The 26,830-nt window shown below is 46.9% G+C and overlaps 2 protein-coding genes across 2 annotated transcripts; one reads left to right on the plus strand and one right to left on the minus strand.

Moving 5' to 3' along the window:
* Positions 1-1,719: 1,719 nt before the first annotated feature.
* Positions 1,720-4,495, minus strand: VAMP8 (vesicle associated membrane protein 8; the record flags this gene model as incomplete). Its single annotated transcript, XM_084234820.1, has 4 exons — positions 1,720-2,146; positions 3,499-3,657; positions 4,104-4,242; positions 4,458-4,495. The coding sequence occupies 4 exons, from the start codon at positions 4,493-4,495 to the stop codon at positions 2,009-2,011; spliced, it is 474 nt and encodes a 157-aa protein (XP_084090946.1). The 3' UTR covers positions 1,720-2,008.
* An 8,509-nt stretch (positions 4,496-13,004) lies between these two features.
* On the plus strand, positions 13,005-22,272 carry GGCX (gamma-glutamyl carboxylase; the record flags this gene model as incomplete). The annotated part of the gene is made up of 14 exons (XM_084234598.1): positions 13,005-13,173; positions 14,399-14,557; positions 14,871-15,036; positions 16,958-17,036; positions 17,488-17,594; positions 18,403-18,566; positions 18,912-19,177; positions 19,306-19,437; positions 19,818-19,969; positions 20,375-20,544; positions 20,757-20,887; positions 21,143-21,290; positions 21,463-21,658; positions 22,080-22,272. The coding sequence occupies exons 1-14, from the start codon at positions 13,059-13,061 to the stop codon at positions 22,270-22,272; spliced, it is 2,178 nt and encodes a 725-aa protein (XP_084090724.1). The 5' UTR covers positions 13,005-13,058.
* Between the last annotated feature and the right edge of the window lie 4,558 nt (positions 22,273-26,830).

A 26,830-nucleotide genomic window follows, 5' to 3' on the forward strand; every position in this document is an offset into this window, starting at 1 on the left:
AAAGAGGTGGTAGTTGCAAAACATTGTGAATGTACTACTGAATCATACACTTAAAAATGGTCACTTGCACAGTGTGTGAATTTCCCCTTAATTATGAAAGAAAATGAGGGAGCCTCCCCGGTGGCACAGGGGTTAAAGTCTCAGCACTAGCAAGCTATAGCCAGCCACTGCAGAACAAGTTCCATCCCTGGCCAGCCAGGGAGATACCACATGGCACAAGCAGACCTCTCCTGTCTCTCCCACTGCTCCCCTCAGCAGTGTATTTTCAGTAGATGGGCCTGTTCCGCTCCCCACTCTTTCTGGTGAATCCTCTCACTCCCCACCCCTGCACCTCTGGCTTACACCCCAGTTCTAGTATGCATAAATAAATCTTTTTAAAAAAAGAAAGAAAGAAAATGGGCCCCCATGGAGGAGGTGCCAGCTTTAGCCTATCTGCATTTCCCTCTTCACCAGAAGAGCAACTGCAACCCTGCTCTGCTCTGACCCTGCACCTTCATCAAAGGGTGGGTGGGGCTAGTGTGTCTACTAACCCTTCAGAGCTTTTCTGAGCTGAATTTGCCAGAAGTCACCAGCCATTTGTTCTGCACCTCACCCCTTACCAACCCCAACATCTCAAATATGGCCTATCTTGAGGAAAGGGGTGAGGGTTTCGCTCCCTGTGACTTAGTCCCTGTAAGCACAGACACAACCCCCTCCCTGGCCAGTGTGGGTTCCAAGGAAGAGGTTTCACTGCACTTCCTTGGACTGAGAGTCTGGGATTGGACCGAGGAGAGAGAGGATGGCCAGGGTCTCTTCTGTGCTTTCCTCCTCCCTCCCCAGATATCAGAGCATGAGTCCAGAACCTGACTTACCAGTACTAGTTCCAAATCCTGTCTCCCAACCAGTCCCTTTCTTGCTCTCTCCCCAAAAATGCATTGTTTCCATTCTAGACTGCATATGGAGGAAATAGGGGCAGAGATGATAAAACCCTTCCCCCAACCAAGGCAGATTGGGCACTGGAAAGTGTGACAATGACAGTGGAACCTGGTGGGGAGGAGGGAGGCCCAGAGACAGAGAGGCCCATTGTACATGGAGGGAAAGGATGGCTACAGGCCCTGTCCTGTGACAGTGACTATGCCAGCCACAGGACAAGGGGGAGAGATGCTTGCCCCCTCAGGAGAGCTGAGACCCAGAAGCACCGCTAAGTTCCAGAAGGGCAGGGGCAGACAAGAGACAAATAGAACTTGTGGAACCACAAGAGAAGGAAAAGCAGTCCAATTCCTCCTAATACCACCTCACCCCCACTCTAGACTACAATGGGGCCACAGAAAAGATATAGAGATGATGGAAGAAGCAGGAGTTCCTTAACCAGATTCCTTTATACTCCAACCAGGTCAGCTTCATGTCTTGCCTAGCAGGACCAGCAGAAGAGTAATGCAGGACTGTGGCAAGACCCAAGGGTGGCACTCAGGAGTCTTGCCTATCTCCCTGAAATGATGCATGTCAAGATTCTGAGAAAATTCTTGTTCTTGAGACCTGTGACTGTGAATGGAACAAGAGGAGGCATAAAGAAATACAGGGAGGCTCCATGTTTCTTCTCCAAACCCAGGCTCTCCACCCCTCTCAAAACATGGGCCTCAAATGGGAGAGCCCAGTCAGAAGGTATCCTCAGGGAGCAAAGAACTGGAAGGGCCAAAGGCAAAACGGAGAGTGAGAAAGCACCTCACATGTGTAGGCAGACTAAAAGATCTTTATTGCCCACCAGCCTCCAGCAGCTCCCCAGGCACAGGCTGGGCCCTCTGGGTCTCCACCAACCCCAGGACCCGGGAAACATTGCCACAGTCCGGCTCTCTCCTGGGGACCAAAGTGCTGTCTGGGGCAGGCAATGTGACAGGGAGGGTCTCAGAGTGAGGGGCAGGAGGATCAAGCAGTGTTCCCCATGGAGAAGGACAGGACAGAGCCCTCTGGACACCCACGTGGAGGTGCCCCCAGGCTGGTGGGGGGGGTCAGGGGGAAATCCCTAAGTTACTCAGATGGTGCCAGTGGCAAAAAGAATGATGAACAGAACGACGATAAAGACGATGACGCAGATGAGCACGATCATCTTCACATTCCTCCACCAGAACTTGCGCGCCACCTTCTGCGACGTGGTCTTGAAGTGCTCAGACTGCCGGGACAAGACAGAGTGATCTAGGGACCCCGCTGAGACAACAGCACAACAAGCCCACGTGCCATAGCTTTCAGCAGTTAAAATGCTTTGCCCTCCTACCTTCACCAATGTGCCTTCAGAACAATTTTATGGACCAAGTTCAAACTTAGAATTCCCGGGTTCCGGGGAGATCTCCACCTGCATGTGGGAGGACTCTCAGGCCTCTGCCTGCCCCCTACACTTCGTCCCCAGGCACTGTTGCATACCATAGGGGATCTCCTACACAGCTCACCCCCAGGGCTGTGACACCAGCAGCACAACCTGCCCTTGAAAGGGTAGCACTGGGGCCAAGGGGTGCAGGCTCCAGGCGGCCATGTCTCCCTGACTCCGCATTCCTTGTGGTCCCCATGGGGACTCCTGAGACTGGAGGAGGACCCAGGTAGTATGGGGGTTGGAGGTAAAGAAAACTGTTCTTCTTTTTGCAACTCAAGTTGTAAGAATTAAGTGTCCCTCTGTTAGGGGGAAAAGGATGTCTTAATAAGTCCCTTTTAAGGGCGCGGGTGAGGACCCACAGCCAGGAACCCGTTCAATATCGGGGCTGCTCTATAACACCTGGACCATGCCCCCAGATTAGGCTGTGGATAAAAAATACTAGGTGTCAGGGAGACAAAGGAGCTATACCCATGATACCACACAGGACTTAGCCACAGCCAGTCTCTCTCCACTGATGTGGAGCCTGACACTTAGGCTTTGTTGATCTTAATAGTTGCTACCTCCCCGAGCAGCTGACTCAGTTCCTGGCTAGAGAGAGAGAATGGGTTCTGGTAAGAGGTATGGGAGATATTATTCTAGCCTTTAGCTAGCAGAGGACCCTAGGATCCAAGAAGTTCACTGCTCTTCTCAGCTTCCTTTTACAGCCAACTCAGCAAGTCTCTAGCAGTTTTCCATCCCCTGCCTAATAATTCCTGGAGAAGATTCTTGGAGAATTTTCCCAGAGCCCGCATTTTTTTGCCCCAGGAGAGGTCAGATCCAAATGATTAAGGGCAGCCTTCAGAGGGAAAAAATCAGTTTCATGGTAGAGAAACTCAAGAACGCCTGGAGTGAATGAGCTATCTATCTGTCTCGAAAAATGCTTCCATGGGTCAGCTCCCAACCCCTAACCCAATCCCTGGGCTCCAGCTCCAATCAGTAGAGTAGAGCAGCATCAGCAGTGGGGACTCTGCTCACACCAATTCCCAAAATGGGTGAAAAGACAAAGAAATGGCAGTCGACCTCCCTCCTGTTCATTTTGTCCCCCCCACCACTGCCCTCCAAACCCTGAACAACCTTCCCTCCTTCTCTCCCTCTAGCTCCCAGTTTCCCCATCTCACTGTGGCCTCCAGGTCCTCTGTCTTGTTGCGGAGATGATCCAAGTTTTCTCCTCTGGCCAGGATCCGTTCCACATTCTGGGTCATAATATTCTTGACTCCCTCCACCTCGTTCTGCAGGTCCCGCACACGGTCATTTCCTCCACCTCCACTGGCCTCCTCCTGGGCAGCAATGTGGGGGGGTTAATTAGGCAAGTGGTGGAGGAACCCAAACACTCAGCCTCATAGCCCCGGAGAAGGGGAAGGCCCAATGTGAACTTTAACTTCTGTAATGCTTGAATGTTTACAAGAGAATGTTTTCATGTATTACTCATGTAATCAAAAATAAATGCATTGTTAAGCCTCAGAAGGTGAGAGCTGACACTAAACAGACTAGATCAAACTCCTTTTCAGCTTCTCAGGGCCCCTGATGAGGAAAAGAAGTCCCTCTCGAAACCCTCCCCTCACCCCCTTGCTTCTCAGAGGGGGTGGGAGAAGACAGCCCAGCTGGCACTTCACTACACAGAACTCCACCACTGTATTTACTAGCTCCAAGAGCCAGCCCCGCTTGCCTGATCCCACAAGGTCCTCATTAAAAGTGTCTGTGCTGGTCAGCAGAACACGCTCACCTCTGGCCCAGAGCAGCGAAGTTGCTGTGATCCAACAGCAATTAGGCTCCAAAACCCCCACTGGGTCCCAGGGGAGAGAACCAACTCACTGGGCCACAAACTTCTGCTTTCCCCCCATGTACAGGCACCAAGCCACAGCCTGCTTGTGCAGATATTAAATAAAAACAGCAGCGTGGACGTTGGGGGAAGTGGAGGACAAGTCCTCCCAGGCTGATGCCTCGTCCCCAGGCCTCTAGATAAAGTTTTTGAATAGGGAGGGAAAAACATTATCAAGCTCCTCCCCTCCTGACCCACTGGGCCTCCGAAAACAGGCCAGGGCTGTGGGTGAAGACTGTGTTATGAGAGAGAACTAACTTGTGGTACTTGTACAAACCCTTAGTTCTCTTCCTCATGTTAATGGAGAGCAATGGATTCCTCCAACTCGGTGGAGAGGCAAATCCTCTTGGCTTCTTTGGGGATCAAAAGCCGAGCACAGGGGGAAGAGTCCCTGCCTCGGCCTAGAATCTGCGCTGGGAACAGCAGAGGCGCTGACCAAGAATGTCACAGCACCGCCCGGCGGGAGGAGGAGGAGGTGATGGGCGGCTGGGCAGTTCTTCGCCAGGAATTCGGATCCCCTACCTCTACGGAAGTCTAGCTCTGGGACAGCACAGAGGTCAGCGGACGGGCACGGACAGACGGAGGGAGGGAGGCAGGAACACCCGCTCCGGACAGCTCACTGCTATTTGCAGCCAAGTTGTCAAAAAGAGCCCGCAGTAAGAGCCGTCCCCTCTCCCCCGCGCCGTCTAACTTTACTGTTTGACATTTCCTTTCCTGAAACCCAGCCCTCAGCCCCCGCGGGCCCCTCGTTAAAGCGGCCCCTTCCCAGTTCCCAGTTCGCTCACCATGTCTCCGAGCGGCCGGGACCTGTCAGCAGCCGAACTGGGCCAGTCTGTTTCCTCCCAGGCGGCCCTCGGCTCACTTCCTGCTTGCTCCAAGTTTCAGCCCGCCCTCCGCCCACCTCGCATCCCGAGCCGGCCACACCTCACGCAGGTTCTCTCAGGTAGGCTGGCACCCGCCAGGGCCCTCCAGCCTCCTCCCGGAGGAGAGTTTCGACTTAAAGCCACAGGCTGCCGGGCGCCGAGAGTCTACTAAAGCGTCTGCAAGAGAAGTGTGATCCGGCATTGAGACTGGCCCTCTGCTATGCTAAGCACAGCCGTCTTGTGCTCTTTACCTTCTGAATATCTGTCTTCAATTCCTAGACAGTATAATCCGCCCTAAGAACCCTGCAGACCTAGTTCACATAGAAACAGGACACAGACATGAATTTTTCTTGCTGGACAGCACTTGCTTAGAGGTTGGTGGCCGGCAGAAAGCACTAAAGCCCTCAGTGTCTGGAACGCTATAGTCTTGGACACTGTTGTCAGAAAACTCTGGGTTACTAGCCCTGTGATCCTGAGTGAACCTCTTCATCTCTTTGGGTTTTACAAGTGCTAATGCTGACCTGGAAGGGTGGGGGTGAAGAATAAAAGGACAGCACAGTGCTTGGAGCCAAGTACCTTCCCCTGTGTGAATCAGGAAATGATGCCTCACCAGCCCCTCCTTTCCTTCCAGAGTTCACCAACCTGGCATTTCCCTTCAGGGGCCACCCTGGACTGGTGAACTCAAAGAGAAATGTGGTCAGAAGACTGCCCTTTGGGTCAAAGAGGGGGTCCAGGGCAAAGGATTTTTCCACCAACCTGGCTGCAAGCCAGAGAAAATTCACTCTTCCCGGATAGTGTTTATCAAGACAGAAGAACAATAACAGGGACATGCAGAAGGGAACAAACATTCCTGTCTCATCCCAAAGTAATAGTTTCAAGGTGAAAATGTCAACTTGTTTAACAAATACTTTTTTAAAAGCTCTAATAAATTTTGGACCGCCATAGTATTTTGGGCCACTTTATTCTAATTTTTAATGAAATATTATCCCCTATGTATGCCACTGCCAGCCTTGAATATACATTGATGTCCAAGAAGAAGTTAACCTTTGGCCTAGATCTGGGGATCATGAGCAGGGTGATCCTAAATGCTGACACTTGGGCCTGAGGCCTGTTCGCCTTCATCTGATCATGTGGAATGTGGCCTTACTTGCGCAAACATTACAGTGTTTGCAATGTTACCTATCGTTAGAAGACCACTGTGATAACACGCTCCAAGTGGAGACATGGAGCAAGGAAAGCACCAGACAATATACTAGTGCAGAAATGGATCTATGGGCAAGGTAGAAGAGGAACAGAGTCATTGATTCCTTTGTCATCAAGGGAGGCTTGATCCCAGTGAAAATGTAGCTTCAGTAACTTTGTGAAGAGAAGATGCATGATGGTAGGCATTGCTGCCAAAGAAGTGATCATGGTGTGAAGAGTGTTCTCAGTCTCTGGCGGATCAAAGACTTGAGGGATCAACTCTCCTATTCCTTGGTTGTGTAGTCTTGGGCAAGTAACTTTCCTCTGGGAGTTTTAGATTCCTTATCTGCAAAATAGGAATAAGAATGAAAATTGCGGGGCCTCCCTGGTGGCACAAGGGGTTAAGCGTCAGCACTATGAAGCAATCCACAGCTACTGCAGCATGATTTCGATCCCTGGCCAGGAAGGTGACCCACATGGCCCAGCAGACCTCTCCTGTCTGGCCTGCTGCTCCTCTCAGCAGTGTATTTCAGTCAATCTGCCTGTTCTGCTTCCCACTCTGTCTCTGGTGAATCCTTTCTCTCACACAACCCCCGCCCCTTGTCTGCACCCCTAGCCTGCACCCCAGCTTTTGTATGCATAAATAAATAAATCTTTTTTTAAAAAAAGAAAATTCCTTTGCAGGACTATATTAGAATTAATTGACCTAGTTATATGTGTCTATATTTCTACTGAAGCACTATAAAAATGATAAAGGAGGGCCTCACTGGTGGTGCAGCGGGTTGAACACAGCACTGTGAAGCTGTAAGCAGCCTCTGCAGCGCGGATTCGATTCCCCACCGGCCAGGGAGATACCCACATGGTGTGGCAGACCTCTCCTGTCTCGCCCACTGCTCCCCTCAACAGTGCCTTCGGTCCGTCTGTCTGTTATGTTCCCCGCTCTGTCTCTGGTGAATCCTCTCACCCTCCAGTGACTCTGGCCTATAACCCAGCTCTTGTATAAAAATAAAATAAATCTTTAAAAAAAAATGATAGGGCCTCCCTGGTGGCGCAAGGTGTTGAATCTTAAAAAAAAATGATAAAGGAGTCAGAATGAGAAAATAAAGGAGGAGGAATATTACAGACTGCAAAGCAAACAGGAAACAGGCAAACTTATTATCCCAGTCTTCTAATTTATGGCCCAAGAGGGCAGTGTATACCTGTACCCCTCAGGGAGAAGGTTAGAGAACAATGAAATTGCTTATTCAGGAGGCCCAATTGGAATTGCTCCCTGAAAGATCTTAAAGCTCTTGGCTATTGCAAGGTCCCTTTTGTCTCCAAACCCCATTACTGGTTTTGCCTCCAGAGGGCACTTGTGACAATGTGGAGACATTTTGTGGTCAAACTGGGGTAGGGACATTGCTACTGGCATCTAGTGGTAGAGGTCAAGTATGCTAAATTTCGTACAATGCAAAGGAAAGCACCTCATACACACACCTCAAAGAATTATTCAGACCAAAATGTCAAAACAACCCAGGTTGAGAAACCCTGGTTACCTAGGGAAGTGCAATGTTGTTGCTGAACATGGACTCACTGCTGCATGCTAAAGAAACCAACAACCATGGCACCAACTCTTATCTTTTTAAAGATTTATTTTTATTAATTTATGCATATAAGAACTGGAGTGTAACTGAGAGGTGCAGGGTGGGTGGGGGGGTGAGAAGATTCACCAGAGACAGAGTGGGGAGCAGATCAGGCAGATTTACTGAAATACACTGCTGAGGGGAGCAACGGGCAAGACAGGTGAGGTCTGCCGGGACATGTGGGTCAGCTCCCTGGCCTGGGATCAAACTGGCTTTTGAGAAAACAAATAGTTAAATGTAAAGTTAGCTGGCAGGAGACCGGCAAGGCTCTTAAATCAGTTTCCTGGAGGATGGGGTTTGGGGCAGTATTTATGGGGTTGAGGAACAAAGAAAGTATTAAAAAAATGCAAGTTGTTAGAGTCTGATTAGTTACTTACTGCTGAAACATGGTGTAACTCAAATTTAGGTCCAGAACTGCCACAAAACCAAGCACCCCTTGCTTCTGACCATCCGTTTAACCACGAGCCAGGCATCTTAGTTCCTGTTTCCTATGACATTTTTTTTTTTTTTTTTTGTTCTGGGCACTAAGAGGTCACCTCAAGGACAGCAAACACTCTTCTGGGCCTGTGCTCTGAAATACAACCTGTCCACATATTTAAAAAAAAAAATCTGTCTTTTCCTCATTTAAAATGGGTATGGTATTTTCCCCCCATGGCCTTCCCTGCTGTTCTTGCAGGCTAAACAGAAATAGGAAAGGACTACCATGGCGTCAATGCCTTTATGGTTTTAACAACCATTTCCAGACAATCTCCAAATCTGTATCTCCAGCCCTGACCTCTCTCTCAATTACCATTATTATCTCTCCAGTGCCCTGGAGAGTCCACAGGCACCTCCAACAGCTAAAACCAAACCTTTTATTTTTCCCCATGTTCTTCCTCCTGGGTAGTACTCCCATCGTACTAGTCACACAAGCTAGGAACTCCAAAGCCATCCTACACACACATTGCAAAATAACCTTAATTTTATTTCAGATATGTTTCTCATATCCACTCCCTTCTTATCATACCAGCTCTTGTTTCCTCAGTAACGCTGGCATGATTTTTCCTCCAGACACTTCCAGCCATCTCCAAACTGACCTTTTCCTATCCATTCCTCATGGGGCCGCTTGTTATCTATCCAAAATACAGATTTGGGGCCTCCATGGTGGTGCAAGGGGTGAAGTCTCCGCACTATGAACCTATCACCAGCCACTGCAGCAAGAGTTCGATCCCTGGCCAGGGAGCTATCCCACATGGCTCAGCAGACCTCTCCTGTCTCGCCTGCTGCTCCCCTCAGCAGTGTATTTCAGTTAATCCACCTATTCTGCTCCCTACTCTGTCTCTGGTGAATACTCTTACGTTCACCCCCACCCTCAGCCCTGCACCTCTGGCCTACACCCCAGTTCTTATATGCATAAACAAAATATTTTTTTAAAAAAATAAAAGATTTTAAAAAACAACAAAATTAAAACACAGATTTGCCTACGCTCTATCCTGCCCTCAGGATAAAGCCCAAATTCCTTAGGTTGACATTCCAATCTCAATCTGCTTTTTGAAACTTACCTCCCATAGACTCAGCCCGCAGCTCCTCAATCACACCAAATCACATGCCCTTCCACGGACACACCACCCCTTTTATATCTTTGTTCAAGTAAAACTTTCTCTTGATAAGTGAATATCCCACTTCACTTATCACTACTTATGGAAACACTATTCATATTTAAGACACTGTTTCCATGAAGCCCTCAGGATTTCCCCACTGAAGTTAACTTCTTCCTCTTCTGATCTCCACTATGTTTTCTCTTTTACAGAAACTATTGGAAAAAAGTTAAAATCATGGCATGGAGAGTTTCTGAGTTACGAAATTCTTGTTTTTTTAAGATTCATTTTAAGGGCCTCCCCGGTGGCGCAGCGGTTGAGCGCTGGGTTGCGGAGCTGCCCGCAGCCTCTGCGGCGCCGGTCCCACATGGCGCGCAGACCTCTCCTGCCGCCCGCTGCTCCCCTCAGCAGTGTACCTCGGTCCTTCTGCCTGCTCTGCTCCCCGCTCTGGCTCTGGTGAATTCTCTCACCCTCCTGCGCTTCTGACTGTACCCAGTGCATGTATAAACAAACCAAACAAACAAACAAATAAATAAATAAATAAATAAATGCCTCTATTAAAAAAAAAAAAAAAGATTCATTTTAAGATCATTTTTATTTATTTATGCATATAAGAACTGGGGTGGAGGCCAGAGATACAGGGGTGAGAGGACTCACCAGAGATAGTGGTGAGCTGAACAAGCTGATCTACCAAAATACACTGCTAAGGGGAGCAGGGAGACAGGAGAGGTCTGCTAAGCCATATGTGGGTTAGCTCTCTGGCGGGGGGATCAAATTCAGCCCGCAGAGGTGACAGCATGAGGTGATAACATGAGGTGATAGTGTGATGGCTCTGAGACTTAACCCCTATGCCACCAGGGAGGCCTCTATTAGCTAATGTTCTATTATCCAGAATCAGTTCAGGTCAAGATTATTAAGAACTTTTTGATTTCCCTCTCTCCACCAACACTGTACTCATCTGTCAAAGGCCAACTCAATAAAAAAAACTTATCTGATTTCTCCAGTCTTATTTCTTCCTCAGTAATCCCACAACACTTTTTATCAGTTGCTCTTATTTACTTATCTCCCTGCCCCACAATTTGCTTTATTATATCCCCTTGTCCCTTCCCCTCAACTGCTTAACCTCAGGGCCCTCACTATATTTATTGATGTCTGGCAGTCTTGGAAAGTATTTTATGTTCTCAAATTGTCTGCTGTGTGAAAGTTGAGTATTTGTTTTTATCATTCTGACTCACTTTACAACACACAATTCTCTCAAATTCCCTATTTTGTTGAAAATTGCTACAATTATCCAATCTCATGGCTGCATGGTATTCCATCGTGGGCTATATCACATCTTCTTGATCTAGTCATCTATCCTGGACATTTAGGTAGCTTCCATATCCTAGCTATTGTCAACAATGCTGCTGTGGACATTGTGGAATAGATGTTTTGTTTTTTAAGATTTATTTATTTATGCATACAAGAGCTGGGGTATAGGCCAGAGGTGATGGGTGGGGAGTGAGAGGATTCACCAGAGACAGAGTGGAGAGAACACAGGGGTTTACTGAAATACACTGCTGAGGGGAGCAGCAGGGGTGAGAGAAGAGAGCTCTGCTGCACCACATGTGGGTTAGCTCCCTGGGGAGGGGATCAGGGATCCAACTCAGGCTTCAGCAGTGAGTAATAGTGCTGAGACTTAGCCCCTAGGCCACCCAGGAGGCCCCCAATAGCTTTAAAAAGAGGCCTTTTTAAAGGCCCCTTTAAAAAATTACCACTTGTAAACAAAAAAAAAAAAAAATTACCACTTGTAAGTTTAGGTGTGATATCAAAGAATAATATTCACAATTACCTTAAAAGGCTATTAAAATACTTTTCCCTTTCCAAATTTTCCTTCGTTTGGCAATAGATGGGATGCAGAAGCAGTTTTGAGGACACTGCTGTCTTCAATTAAGTCAGACATTAAAGATTTGCATGTAAAATCACAATACTTGGTCAATTTTGGGGTATAAATTTTACTTTTTTCATAAGAATGTTGTATAAACATACTGAATTTATTTTTTCTTTTTAGTGAATCAACGCATATTTTAAACATTTCTCAGTGTATATTTCCAATACCCTAAATAGGGGTAAATATCACCCACGTAGACAAAAGCTCTTTAGGGCTCTCAATAATCTCTAGCACTATAAACAGTCCTGAAATAAACAGGGAAAAAAATGTGACAGGGCCTCCCTGGTGGCGCAAGGGGTTAAGCACCACACTATGAAGCAATCCACAGCCTCTGCAGCATGCGTTTGATCCCAGGCCGGCCAGGGAGCAACCTACATGGCGCAGCAGACCTCTCCTGTCTCGCCTGCTGCTCCCCTCAGCAGTGTATATTTCAGTCAGTCTGCCTGTTCTGCTCCCCAATCTGTCTCTGGTGAATCCTCTCACCCCCCCCCCCCATATCTGGCCTGTACCCCAGCTCTTGTATGTATAAGCAAATAAATCTTTAAAAAAAAAAAAAAAGTGGCCACCTCTGCTCTGGAATGCTTTCCTCTTACCCTGCTGGCCAATTCCAGTGCAGGGAATTCGATATTAGAGTTCTGCTCAAGACTCACCTTTCTAAGAATCTTCCCTGATGGACCCCACTCTACTCGCTGCCCCTATTCTGCATCCCCTCTGCCGTTATGTAGCTCCTGTTGCTTTCACACTTCAGGTTCTTGACAGCCCTGGGAGAAAACCCCGCACATCCTGTCTCGGCCGTGGCGGCCATTCCACGCGTGTTCAGCTGGGCAAGCCGGCCCCCTGGGGAAGACTCTGACCTGTGCGCCCGCATCGGTGCGTCACGGGGCACCGCGGGGTGACGCTGCTACCTGGAGAGGTCTAATGGGGGCGGGGACGGCCTCGGGGAAGCTAAGGGACGCCTTCCGAGGACCGACGGCTTCGGGGAAGCCGAGGTGGTGCAGGGAAGAGAGGCGGAGCCGCGGAGCACCCTCACTGCACCCCAGGTCACCGAGTCAGGCGAGCCCGGCCGCGCTCCGCCCCCTGTCGCCAAGCGGGGAGCTCGGCGCCGCCTTCACGACGCTCGCCGCCGCGCTTTCCGGCAGGTGCTGACGTGCGGGGGCGGGGCGCCGCGGCCGGGACGCTGCTGCCGTGGCGGAGCTACCTGGGCAGGGCCATGGCCGAGTCGGCCCGCTCCGCGCGCGTGACGCGGGGTTCAGGTAGATTCTTCGCCAAGCGGGGAGCCCGGCGCTGGTCTCGGGGAGAAGGGGGCTGGAGGAGCGCCCTCCGGGATCGGGGGAGGAGGTCTCGGGTAGAGATTGCAGCCAGCAGGTTCAGGAGGGTGGTGACTTTCGGGGACGCTTTGTGGTTAGGGGGCTGTTTTCTTTAGGACTAGTCCTGGAGCACTGGGGGATCCTGGAGAAGGGCTTTGCTGCCGAGTATTTCCGGCAGTCACAAATCAAAAGAAGAGCCCAGGGTTGCAGAAATCCTGAAGCTTTTGGGGCTTTGATTTCTACGGTTTGGAGAGGAACCTGTTTTCAAGTGTCCCCACCCCGCCTTGTGCATGCACACACGTTTTCCGTTTATTGGTTGCAGATAAAATACACAAAGACAAGGCTGGACAGACCTCAAGACCCAGGCAAGGCAGCCAAATGGGGAAACTCTTGGGATTTGAGTGGACAGATTTGTCCAGTTGGGGGAAGCTAGTGACCTTGCTGAATCGACCCACAGATCCTGCAAGCCTGGCTGTCTTCCGTTTTCTCTTTGGTAAGTTCAGTTTCTGGAAGTGCCAGTGTGATTGGATGTGAGAGAATAATAGTCTCATGTCCATTCATTCTTTGGTGACTTACTGGATTTACCTCCCTTTTCTTCAGAGTTGAAGGTAATTGATATCGTGAAAGAGGTCTTTGTGTTTAGGATCAAACCCAGCTTTGTCTCCTATTAGGGTTTGGACACCGGAAATGATTTGATTTGGGGCTATAGGAATATAGAGGCAGACGAACAGGAACCCATTTTGTTTTGGGCATGAAGGTGCCCAGTAACTATGATAAGGAGGACTAGATTTTTGGAATACAGCGGGCGAGTCAGGAGAGGTCTGCTGCACCATGTGGGTCAGCTCCCTGACCAGAGGATTGAACTCATGCTGCAGTGGCTGGTAGTAGCTTCATAGTGCTGACACTTAACCCCTTGCGCCACCAGGGAGACCCCTGGCGGTGACCTCTTAAGTCATAGATCACAGTGTCTGTGCTTGGAATGGGTGCTTGGAATGGGTGACAAATGTGTTGAGATATAAAATCCCCAGTGGTTCTCAACTGGGGGCAGTTTTTTTCCCTGGGGAATATTTGGCAGTGTCTGGAGACATTTTTATTAGTCACAACTGGGAAATAGGTGGCCACTGGCATCTTTGTAGGAGTCAGGGATGGTGCTATATGACCTATAATGCACAGGAGAGCCCCTCCCAGCAAATAATTAACCAGCCCAAGACGTGAATACTCTGAAGTTGAAATACTTTGACTTAACTAGAGCTGACTTTCTGAGCCTGAGGAGCTCCTTCTATTTACCCTACTGTGTTGGCCAAATGCTGCTGTTTTCTGGGTGTGCCAGGAAATGAGAAAGGTAGAGCAGCATGACTCTAGAGCACTTTCTGTAGTCCAGCAGAACTGACCTTGGTAGATAATTGTCACTCCCCTAAACACTTTTGTAGTGTTTTATATACTTTTCTCCTTTCTCTCCTCACTCTGTGAAGTTTTATGAACCCCCTTTCGCACATGGAGAATTGATTCAGTGAGGTACAGTGAATGGCTGATGTCACACAACTGGCATGATGCCTCCTCACACAGCGTAGGTCCTCAGGAGTTATTGTTGAATAAATGAGTAAGTTACAGAGCCAGGGTTAGGAAAAAAGTGTGGCCCTGGAGCTGGGTGCACTGGATTGTATACTGAGTATTTCTTTACTCGGGTCTGATTGTCCCCTTTCCCTCTGCCTTGTCAGGGCTGCTGATGGTGCTGGACATTCCCCAGGAGCGGGGGCTCAACTCCCTGGACCGAAGATACCTGGATGGGCTGGATGTGTGCCGCTTCCCCTTGCTGGATGCCCTGCAGCCTCTGCCACTTGACTGGATGTATCTTGTCTACACCATCATGTTTCTGGGTGAGGGAAACTACATAAAACTCCTGGGTCTTACCTACAATACTGAAATACACAGCATGCTAGTGAATGGCCAAGATCTTACTCCTTATTTCATTTTCTACTGTGACTCATTTTATCCTGCTCACCCATATGCCCTCTGAGCTGTGACTCCATAACTCTTTTTAAAATATTAAAATAGCATTTAATTTTCATTTAGTTTTACCTTACTGTAAAAGGCATGATGACTTTTTTTAATCCCACCCATAGCCTATCCCAGGGGAGCTGGGCCTGTGGTGCCCCATTGACCTCTTAATCCTCTCCCCACAAATCCCAGGGGCACTGGGCATGATGCTGGGCCTGTGCTACCGGATAAGCTGTGTGTTTTTCCTGCTGCCATACTGGTATGTGTTTCTCCTGGACAAGACATCATGGAACAACCACTCCTATCTGTATGGTTTGTTGGCCTTTCAGCTGATGTTCGTGGATGCAAATCGCTATTGGTATGAGCCTTAGGGAAAAGAGGCGGGGAGGGCTTGGCTGGATCAGGATAATTAGTAGAGACAGGGGCCCATTGACTTTCTAGAATTTGCCCCAGCAAGCATATTTTCAACCATGCTTTGCAAAGTGCAAGGTCATGCTTTGATTTAGATGGATTTGGGAGGGGGGAGCTTCAGCAAGGTTGCAGTACTTGGGATGACAAAAAAGCAGAAATGGCTCCATTCCCACCCCTTCACTCTTTCCATATCTCCCCAGGTGCCTTGATCTACCTACTTCCTGTAATCCTCTTAGAAGAAGAGAAGACTAAAGCCAGATATAGCTGGTTTCAGATACTTCAAGGGTGGTCATGTGGAAGAGGGAGCAGACTCCCTGTATTAGCTCAGAGGGGCAGAGTTAGAACCAAGAATAGAAGTTGCTGTGAGTCAGTCATGTCAAAAGGAGAGGCCTACCAGAGCTGAGCCCTCCCCCACATCTCCCAGGAGGAGGTAACCCTCCCCCACATCTGGCTTAGATGACCATCTTTCAGGGGAAGTAGAGAGAATGTGGATACCGAGTGGCAGGATAGATGTCCTTTAAAGATACTTTCTGTTTAGTGAAAGGTCAATATGAATGTAGTAAGTTGGGTGTAGGGAAAACACTCTCAAACATTGAATTTCATAGTGATTTATCAATCATTAATCAAATTTTACTTGTTAATACACACAGATAGCTCTTTGTAAATCTTTGAACTCATTCAGAATGGCCGGCTCTGATGATGCAGAACTGAAAGGCAATGCTGACAGAATATCCCTGAAAAGTTTCAATTTTACCAATTTTTACACAATTTGAAAAAAATACCAGTTACTTACTAAAGACTTTCCACATGCCAGGTACTCTACAAACGTTTCTAATGTTTCCTCATTATAGCCCCATAAGGTCTATAGTGTTGTTTCCATTTTAAAGGTGAAGGAACTAAGGCTTTAATAAGGAAAGGATCTGTCTAAGGTCACACTGCAGGTAATAGGCACAAGTGACAATCCAGGTCTCTTAACTGCAGACTCCAGGGCTCTTGACCACAAATGTAACCTGCCCCCTTCCCAACTTCTCTGCTCAGTCATTGTCTTCTTAAAACCCTGATTTGCTTTTGCCTTCCAGAGTACATCTAGACATAGTTACCTACATTTAACAGTTTTCTCCCAAAGTAAGCTTCAACATCTAAACTCTAGTGCTACATCCTGGTATCTGGGTCATGAAATATCACTTTGTCCTGGATACTGACTGGAAAAAAGAAGCCTCTATATATATTTACATATACCTTTAGCTTTACAAACACTCCCTTGAACTCATTCATTTTAGTTGTTTTCTAGTATTACAGTTTTTTCCCTGACAAACTAACTTGCTAACTAACTAATGAAAACATGAAACTTTTGTTGTTACTGACTAGTAGTATTTCTGTTTTGACTTAAAATAATCACTGTTAGAATTGGTTCATAGACTTTTTTTTTTTAAAGATTTATTTTATTTATGCAGGTAAGAGCTGGGGTGTAGTCCAGAGGTGTGTGTGTGTGGGGGGGGGCGGGGTGTGTGTGTAAGAGGATTCACCAGAGACAGAGTAGGGGAAAGAACAGGCAGATTGACTGAAATACACTGCTGAGTGGAGCAGCAGGCGAGACAGGAGAGGTCTGCTGAGCCATGTGGGTCAGCTCCCTGGCTGGGAATTGAACTCATGCTGCAGTGGCTGGTGATAACTTCATAGTGCTGAGATTTAACCCCTTGCGCCACCAGGGAGGCGCAGTTCATAGATTTCTAACGGGCCTCCAGACAGCACAGAGGGTCAGAGAGAATGTGGATGATAACCTGGGATAGATTAACACATTTGAAAAGAAAGGTAGAAATGTGCCTGGACTGAGAGGCCTTCTTCAGTTCTTACCTCCCTTGGTGTAGGTCTGTGGATGGCCTGCTGAGTGCCCGTAAGCAGAATGCCCACGTGCCCCTCTGGAACTATGCTGTGCTGCGTGGCCAGGTATGGGGTTTTAGGGTAGAGGGAGGTGTCTGACAGCCACTGTCAGCTCGGCCTTCCCACTACCAGAGTACACTCTCCTGTCTCTTGTTTCCTTTTTGCTGGAAAGCTCAGCTGACTTTTCTATTGTTTCCAATTTTCTAAATGCTGGGTTCTCTCACCTTGTCATGGGAAGAATAGATTAGGTTATTACCTATTTGATTAGAAACCTCATGAGAGAAAGAATAACATCTGTGCTTCATGACTTCTCCTGGGTGCCTAATACTATGCCTGGCATTGGTATAAAGTCAATAAATACTTGTTGCATGAGTGAATTATCTGGGATGAATGAATAGAAGAATGCGTGTATTCTTACTTGGGCCCTGAACTGAGATCAGAACTTGCTTTATTTTTGACTGTAGAAAACAAAGTTCTTTTTTTGTTTGAATATTCATTTTGCTTCCTGTGTTTGCAGATCTTCATTGTATACTTCATTGCTGGGGTGAAAAAGCTGGATGCAGACTGGGTTGGAGGCTATTCCATGGAATACCTGTCCCGGCACTGGCTCTTCAATCCCTTCAAGTGAGGGACGGGTACTGAGTGGCTGACTTGTCTCGCGCAGGGCTCAGTAATGGCTGCTGAACTTGCCACATGCTCTCCTCTGTCCACTGATCTCCCAGAAGGCAGAGTTGATGATCAAAAGAGCTAGACCGAGCTGCCCCTTGTAGACAGATGGTATGGGCCAGAAAGAAGGGAAAAGAAAACAAAAGGAAAGAGCCAAGGCTAGGTGACCTGGTGTCACCAGCAGTTACTTTGGGCCGTGCCTATGCCTTTGGGTTGCCACCGCAGCCTCTTGCCAGGATTCCTCATTGAGAGGTCAGGATAGTCAGTGTTCCTACTCTGAGAAACCCCTTGTTACCAGCATTTTACAAAACAAAGGTTTGCTGCTCTGATTTCTCTCTTCCTTCCATTTCTTCTTTCCTATTGTTTTATAGTGTTCTTTTACCTCTTCTCTGTTATTTTCCAGTTCCTGAAGTTTGGCTTCATTATTATGTTAGTTAAGCATTCACCTTTTAAAATTTCTTCTCATTTATAACCTCCATGAGGGTCATGCCCCACCCCCCATACCCCCAGCAGACACCTCATCGTATTTTGCCCTAGGAGATCTGCCCTTGTTATTACACAGTGTGTAGAAAAAAATTGGATACCTAAAGTGTGCGGACACCTGAGGAGGTAGAAAAACTCCCATAGGCTGCCTTTATCAGAGCTCTTCTACCCACCTGCTGGGCCGAACCTTTGGGAAGGATAGGGCAGCAGAGACACATTGTTGGGATCAAATATGCTGCGAATGCAGGGTTTGTCCAATAACCCGTGTCACCTGTGTCTGCAGACTAATACTGTCTGAGGAGATGACTAGCCTACTAGTGGTGCACTGGTGTGGGCTGGTGCTGGACCTCACAGCTGGTTTCCTGCTCTTCTTCGATGCCTCCAGGACCATTGGCCTCCTCTTTGTGTCCTACTTCCACTGCATGAATTCCCAGCTTTTCAGCATTGGTCAGTACCTACAATCTGGTCGAAAACAGGAAACCACAGATTCACAGGGAGGAACTAGTCAGAAGCATTTTTGGGAGTGGGAGAAGGTGATGGGAACAGAAGCTAGACTGAGCCAGATGTAGTCACTGTGAAATGGAAATAAATGGGGAGGAGAGGATTGGGCTCCTGGGCTCGGTGTGTTGTACACTAAGGAATCTGTGGAAGGGAGTATCCTCTGGTTAGGAACTTACATATCATCATAAATGGGAATACCTGGGAGAAGTGCCCTAAGGGAAGTAGGTTGAGAGAATTACCCATGTTCCTTCCCAAACTCTTTAAATGTGTCTTTTCTCCCTGCTTTCCTAGGTATGTTCCCCTATGTCATGCTGGCCAGCAGCCCTCTCTTCTGCTCCCCTGAGTGGCCTCGGAAGCTGGTATCCCACTGTCCCAAAAGGCTGCAAGAATTGCTGCCCCTCCAGACTGCCCCTCAGCCCAGTTCTTCCTGCATTTATAAGAGGAGCCGAGCTAAAGAGGGCCAGAGGCTGGGGTTGCGTCATCACCTAGCCACTGCCTTCACCCTGCTCTACCTCATGGAGCAGCTCTTCCTGCCTTATTCCCATTTCCTCACCCAGGTATGTATGGAAAGGGGTTAGCTTGGAAAGTGGCAGAGGTGACAGCGAGACTGGTGTTGTAGCCCTTTCTTGGTCGAGGACGGAGTGTGAGAGCTGTGGAGCTGATTCCCTTTGCCCTGCCTTCTCAGGGCTATAACAACTGGACAAACGGGCTGTATGGCTATTCCTGGGACATGATGGTGCACTCCCGCTCCCACCAGCACGTGAAGATCACCTACCGCGATGGCCGCACCGGCGAGCTGGGCTACCTTAACCCTGGGGTGAGACCTCTGATGCTGACAATTTACTGTCATCAGCTGGAACTTCAGGGTCTGGGTTGATCCTAATCAAAATTATAAAATAAGACCAATCTGGGCCCTCCCGATCCCATCTCAGAAGCCAGGTTAAATCTCTTTATGTGTGAATTGCTGTAGGACAATGCATTCCATTTCCTTGAACTGAAACTAGATTTAGGAAAGTTATGTGTCACACTAGCACAGCAATGAGAAAGTCTCCAAACACAAGTTCAGATGTGTTTTTCTTTTCCTGGTCCAGATGGGCAGCAGGCAGGGATCGCTTTGTGCTGTTGGCAGTGCGTGGCCTGTCCGGGAGGTTGAGGTTGCTAATGATGAGGTGGGACTAATGTGGGGGTTTGGGGCAGGTATTCACACAGAGCCGGCGATGGAAGGATCACGCAGACATGCTGAAGCAATATGCCACTTGCCTGAGCCGCCTGCTGCCCAAGTACAATGTCACTGAGCCCCAGATCTACTTTGATATTTGGGTCTCCATCAATGACCGCTTCCAGCAGAGGTGGGCAAGGGAGCAGAGAAGGGGGAAAAGTGAAATCCAGCTCCTTTTGCCAAGATGAATAGCCCATGCTCCCCAATATATCTTGCTTGAAAAGCTGCCTTCTAGTGCATGTCTCTGTTGACCTGGTTGTGGACATAGCTGATTGCTTCCAGTAGGGGGCACCAGAAGAAAAAGTAACTGACTTCTTTTAGAAACTGTTAACACAATTCTCCTCAGATGGCCACTAACCCCCATTCTTCCAGTGCATCAGACTCTCATTCCCACCTTCCTCTCGCTCAGACTGGCAGTAACATGCTGACCTGGGCCATTTCTTCTATCTGGGAATGGCAGATAGAAGGAAGAGAGCCGGAAGTTCTGCCGGGTGGGTGACTGTGGCCTCCTTAGATCATGATTTTCTTCCCTAAGGATTTTTGATCCTCGTGTGGACATCGTGCGGGCCGCCTGGTCCCCCTTCCAGCGTACAGCTTGGCTGCAGCCATTGTTGATGGACCTGTCTCCCTGGAGGGCCAAGTTACAGGAAATCAAGACCAGTCTGGACAACAACACTGAAGTGGTCTTCATTGCGGATTTTCCTGGTATGGAGGAAAACAAGGGGCAGCTTTGTGGTCTTTCCTCCTGGCTCCCTTGGTCAAGAGCGTTGCATGTGGTAGAGGGATAGATAACACTGGTGGGAAGAATGTTTTCGAAATCTGAGGGATAGTAATGGTGACTATGTTACGCCTCTGTTCTGGCCTGAGTGAATTTACTCTACCACTGGTGGGACATGAAACTTTGTTGCCCCTGGCAGGGCTGCACCTGGAAAATTTTGTGAGTGAAGACTTGGGCAACACTAGCATCCAGCTGCTGCAGGGGGAGGTGACTGTGGAGCTGGTGGCAGAACAGAAGAATCAGACTCTTCGGGAGGGAGAAAAAATGCAGGTATTTTGCTGGGATCAGCAATGGCAGGATGTTTAGACGAGTGGAGTTTATTTTAAACTCAAAATGCTTTCCATTGAAGCAATGCAAGGGCCCCTGGGACTGTTAATAGCCTCATCCAGCATTCTAGAGGATACAATTCTGATGGACTCCAAAAACTTGATAAAAAAATATGTGCCTGAAGGGGTAATGCAGGGAGCCATAGGCTGGCTCAAGAAAGGTAAGAGTGAAATATATCCATTTCTTCTCCCTTATTAGTTGCCTGCTGGTGAGTACCATAAGGTGTATACAGTGTCCCCCACTCCTTCCTGCTACATGTACATCTATGTCAACACTACGGAGCTTGCACTGGAGCAAGACCTGGCTTATCTGCAAGAACTAAAGGAGAAAGTCGAGAATGGAAGTGGTGAGTATATGAACATTTGGGCTGAGATAGTCTCGGTTACAAAAAGTTAACGTTACAAATACAGATCTAGCTATTAAAGAATGGACTGAAGACCTCTAGCTGGTGAATGGGGAGTTCGCAGAGACAGTACAAGCTCTGTCATTGAGTTCTCTTTTTGCCATCTTCTGGGCAGAAACAGGGCCTCTACCTCCAGAACTGCAACCTCTGCTGGAAGGGGAAGTAAAAGGGGGCCCTGAGCCAACACCTCTCGTTCAGACCTTTCTTAAACGCCAGCGAAGACTCCAGGAGATTGAACGCCGAAGAAATACCCCTTTCTATGAGCGATTCTTTCGCTTCTTGCTGCGAAAACTCTTTATCTTTCGCCGCAGGTAAGTTTTACCCACAGTATTTGTCATTGTCAGAAAAGTTTGCAAGCTGGGTAACTTCTTGCTAGTGGGGGTAATAGCAGAGACTCACCCAGGAAAAGATAATCTAGTACTAAATATCTTTTGCCCCCTTCAGTCTTCTCCTCCTGATCTAATGGAAGAGTAAAGGAGGACCTGTGTCTGGTGGCCTGCTGTTTTATTTTCCTCAGCTTATCTCTGACTTCCCTTTGGGTTATTCCTATCCCACCTTGGGATCCTTTACCAGATTGTATAAGGAGTGGTATGTCTGTCCAGCTGGGATGAGGGGAATTTTCACTGAGGGGGGTTTCTCATTTATGCCTGAGTGGAGCCTCATAGGGCTTTGGCAAGAATTCCTGTGTTGGAACAAGAGTTTGGACTGAATGAACTTTTTCCTCTTTTTCAGCTTCTTCATGACTTGTATCTCACTTCGAAATTTGGTCTTAGGCCGCCCTTCTCTGGAGCAGCTGGCCCAAGAGGTGTCTTATGCAAACTTGCGACCCTTTGAACCAGTTGGAGAGTCCAGCCCTTCAAACATAGATTCTTCAAATCCTGATCCTCCTGAGCCAAATTCGGAGCATGTCCACTCAGAATTCTGAGAGGGGCTGACATTGTTTATAGATGAAGTATCAGTTACAGGACCATTACCTCTACAGTAGAAATTGATTTGAAAAAATTATTTCAGATATTTCTAACATTTTTATTCCCTGTTCATAACTATTTTTAATTCAGAGATAATTAGTTTAGGGTAGCCAAGGTAGTAAAGCAAGGATAAGATTTATGAATCTTAGGTTGTGGGGCTAGGAAAGGGTTAAAAGCAATGTGAAAATGTCCTTCTAGGATAAAGGGGTAAGAGACAGGTTTAAGTGACTGGCTCCTTGGAGAGAGATTTAAATGTACCATGATGAAAATAATAACAAACTGTTCTTAAGTGCTTGCTCTTTGCTAGGTATTGTGTAAAAAAGCACTGTGCCTATATTATTACACATAAGTCCTTAGTAGCCATTGCTTCATTTTATAGTTGGAAAAACTGAGACTGGGAAGTAATATAATTTTCAGATATATACCTTGTAAGAGATAAGGTTGATGATTTGAACCTCGTCTGTTAAGTTGTTGCATTCTGCCCCTTGTAATTTTCAGAATCACTGACAATGATTCTTAACTAACGTGGCTTAAAACTTGTCTTAATCACAAGTATGATTAGGATAGTGATCAAGTTCTACATGTGGAATAATTTTCTTTCACTGCAATTCTAACCCTTTGTTCCTATTAACTATCCAGGCAGTTAAGTTTTTTACTAGCAGTTATGAGGTTAGAATAGCACAAAGTTAAACTAGTAAGGTTAGATGATTCGTAGTATTTAGCTTTAATCTAGCCTTTAGGGAGCAGGTGGTATGAAGAAAAAAATCAACCAAATGAGGGATTAGGGAATGTTTACTTTGTAGGCTTGTGTGTGCTAGGCTTGGTGCTGGCTTATGCAGTAAGAATGCATAGGGGCTTTTTCGTTTTTTTTTTCTTCAAAGTCTACCACTCTAGGAGCTCATGGTCTCATCAGAGATTGGCAGTAAAATTTCAGGCTTCTCTTCCATATCTCAGCCCACTGTATCCTCATAGACAGTGGTCTTGGGATTCTTCCCTAGTTATCTCCCTTTTCACTGTACACATTTGAAATTACATCCAGTGATGCTTAAATCTTCCCTGTATTTAAGATCCATCTGATTAGTGCCACTTGGATGTTCCACTGGGCCATCACTGTCCTCAAGAGAACATTCATTTTCAGCTCAGACCTGCTTTATTAACAAATGGCACCTAGTTTCCTTGACTTTTTCAAGCTGTTATCCTTTACTTTTTCTCACACTTCACATTTCAAAGCCCATCAATTTCACAATTTACTCCTTGAATCTATGAATTTCTACTACCTGTTATTTTAGCCTTTATATTGGAACCTACTTAGGGATAGGTCACAGTAGGGCCACCCTTTAGTTGTACAGGTTTGGCCTGAACAAGGGCACTTCCTTGATGCTTAAGTCCCTGTTCACCCTGTTCACCACAGGGTGTCATCATTGGGGAGAAACGTTGCTATTCCTTTTTTTTTTTTTTTTTAAAGATTTATTTATACAATCACTGGGTACAGTCAGCAGCACAGGAGGGTGAGAGAATTCACCGAGCCAGAGTGGGGAGCAGAGCAGGCAGAAGGACCGAAGTACACTGCTGAGGAGAGCAATGGGCGGCAGGAGAGGTCGTGCGCCATGTGTGACCCTCCTCCGGTGGCTGGGGAGCAGCCAGGGATCGAACCGGCGCTGTGGAGGCTTTGAGCAGCTCCGCACCCCAGCGCTCAACCACTGTGCCACCAGAGAAGCCCACGTTGCTATCCTTTTGCAGCTCCCAGTGCTAGTTTGTGGCACTCTGTCCTTCACTAGCTAATTCAGCTTTTTGCTGTTCCCTCCCTTGCTTGAAAAAAGCATTTTCTTAATATAGGCAGGGTTACCTCCTGCCCTAAACTACCACCTGACTCACCCTGCTAATGTTTGTTGGGAGGCAGGCTTATTAATAATTATCTGTTCTGAAAATGGGCTATCAATGTCCTTAGCTGCTTTCTTTAATCCTACTCCCAAGATGTGACTCTTTTGTCCCTGACCATGTTCTCCCCTTCTGTAACTCACTTGTAATCACCCTCACCCCTTGGCTCATGCTACTTGCTGGTGAATATTCCTCTGCCTTACTTAGGTTTCATTTGGGCTTGCCCCCCCCCCCCATCTCCCCAGCTGGACAGGACAAAGGCCTTAACTTCCTACCAACTATGGAACCTAAAACCATTACTTTTCCACAAAACAGAACCACTTATCGTTATTCTCACCTCACCAGCAGGGGTAAACAGCAATGCACTGGCATCTAACCTTTTTGAAATCTTCAGTGCCAAAGTTAATTCTCATTTGAGCAAATTTTATGTTGTTTGCAAACTGTTATTACCTAGTTGAATTTAACCTTGCCTCCTCATCGCAAGATTCCAAAATTTCTAAGCCTCTAGCCAAACAGGTATAAAAAAGCAAGCGTTCCTTGAGACATGTAGGCCAAGGTAAAATGTTTCACCACACCTGATTTTACACATGCTGGTATAAGCATATACAAATGGCTGCCTATTATATCTTAGGTCTTAAGCTCAATAAAGGATGGTTCAGGGCCCATGTGGTAGATCAATCTTCCACCCAAAGTTTAGAGTAAGCTTTTATAAGTTTGTAGCACCTTTACTGTTAACTGTCAGAAATAAATTTCATTTTAGTTCATGTATTGTGTTACAGGATTAAAACTGACCCCTCACCGGTCTGAACATTTCACACTAATCCGTAACATGTAGCTTCATAGATGACTATGTAAGACATGTCAGATAAATTCAATTTTTTCAAGTTAGTTAAATTACTTTGACGCATGACCCCCCCTCCATTATGATTTTTTTTTAATGTACTGTATCTTAAAAGTCAAAAACACAACTTGCAGCATAGCAATGGGATGCTGCAAGAGAGCAACTTTGGCCATCACATGGACCAAAAAGACAACATGCTGGACAAAGCAAAATCAAACCTTAAACTGTCTTCTTAGTACCAGGGACAGGATCTACAAAACTATTAAATGCCTGCATTAAGTCCCTCATCCATGAGTAGGAATGTAATTATTGAGGACTGAAAGTACATGCATAGACCATATTCTTAGATCACACTCATTACTGAAACACTTTTAAAGAATAATGGACACAGTTAAGGTAGAACCTAGCGTTTTATTTAGATCTTCATTAAACTGTTGGAATTGAGAACCAGACATACGTAATAAAACCTCCAAAAATAGATCCTGAAAGGCACTTTCTGCTTAGGGCAAGCAGTCATGGAATAAGCATGTAAACAAGCTGGCTTCTCTGTACCACACCAGCCAAGTCAGCTTTATCCATGCCAGCCGCACCAGCTCTGCCCTCCCTTCTGTTAACACCAGCCAGACCCCCTGTAGGTCTAACCCAAGGTTTTTCTGTAGGACACCTTGGCCTACCTGGGAATGCTGGAAAACATGTTGTTAAAGGAATCATGGTGTTGAGGAAAAAAAAAATCTTTTAAAAGCTGCCATCTGAGGTGATAGCTTCTCTGTACTTACGCCATACCCCAGAATACAATAAATAAGCAATTAGAAAATGTTCAAGTATGAAGGGATTTCCTCCTCCCCGCCAAAAGCACTGCTCTCTGAAGGAAGCTGGTTTCTCTGTAGCTACACCAGCTGTTCAGAAAGCTCATTGGACCTGGTTTTGAAAATAAAACAAAGTTAAAACCCTGGGAGGAGTTATTGTGCAGTGTGGAGTACTCAGTCTTTCTTATAAAGAAAAAAAAAAGTTAACTGGTACCAAAGTGTGCAACCTACAGACCCTCAGGTACTTCCCTGTGACTTCTCTGTATGACATCACAAGGGTGCCAAGTGCCTGTTTTTTTTCTAGAGCTAGGAGTTGGTGGTTTGGCTAGTGCTGAGACCATGCATAGGATTGGTTTACTAAATAAAACCCTTATTACGTACGTCCTCCAAAAGACAGCTGAAAAGTGGAGAGATTTTGATTTGGTGCTGTTTAAGAGATGGCAATTAAGAGCATAAGCACCAGAGAGATGATTTAATGGTAACTGCCTTTTTTTTTTTTTTTTTAAATGTCAGGCTAGAGCTCCAACTGGAACTTGCGTTACATGCAAGACTGATTGGATAGGGAACACTCCCTGACAGAAGAGCTACATAATTAGAAGTGGATCAAGTTATAGGGAGGATAAGGGAAGGCTTCACATTCATAATAGAGCTGAAGACATTACAAATTCATGCTGACAGGGCTATGGCATTGCCAGACAGAAGGCTATACTGGAACTACAAGTACGTGCACAAGACATTTTCAGCATTTGGTGGGAACGTCAATGCAACTAGGATTTTAGAGGGTTGGGTGCTAGGGCACAAAGGTTCAATTTCAAAGCATTATTTACTACAGTGTTGTTGGTTTGTTTCTAGGCAGTTACATGGATCACCTATGCTCACTAAATTCATTATAATGGTGAACAAAACACCTAGGGACAGAATAGCAAGCCCAACTTACAGTCCCCCACACAAGCTAAAATTCATGTCATTAACTAGAGTGACTGCAACTGA

The sequence above is a fragment of the Talpa europaea genome, assembly GCF_964194135.1.
Source record: "Talpa europaea genome assembly, chromosome: 6".
NCBI lineage: Eukaryota > Metazoa > Chordata > Mammalia > Eulipotyphla > Talpidae > Talpa > Talpa europaea.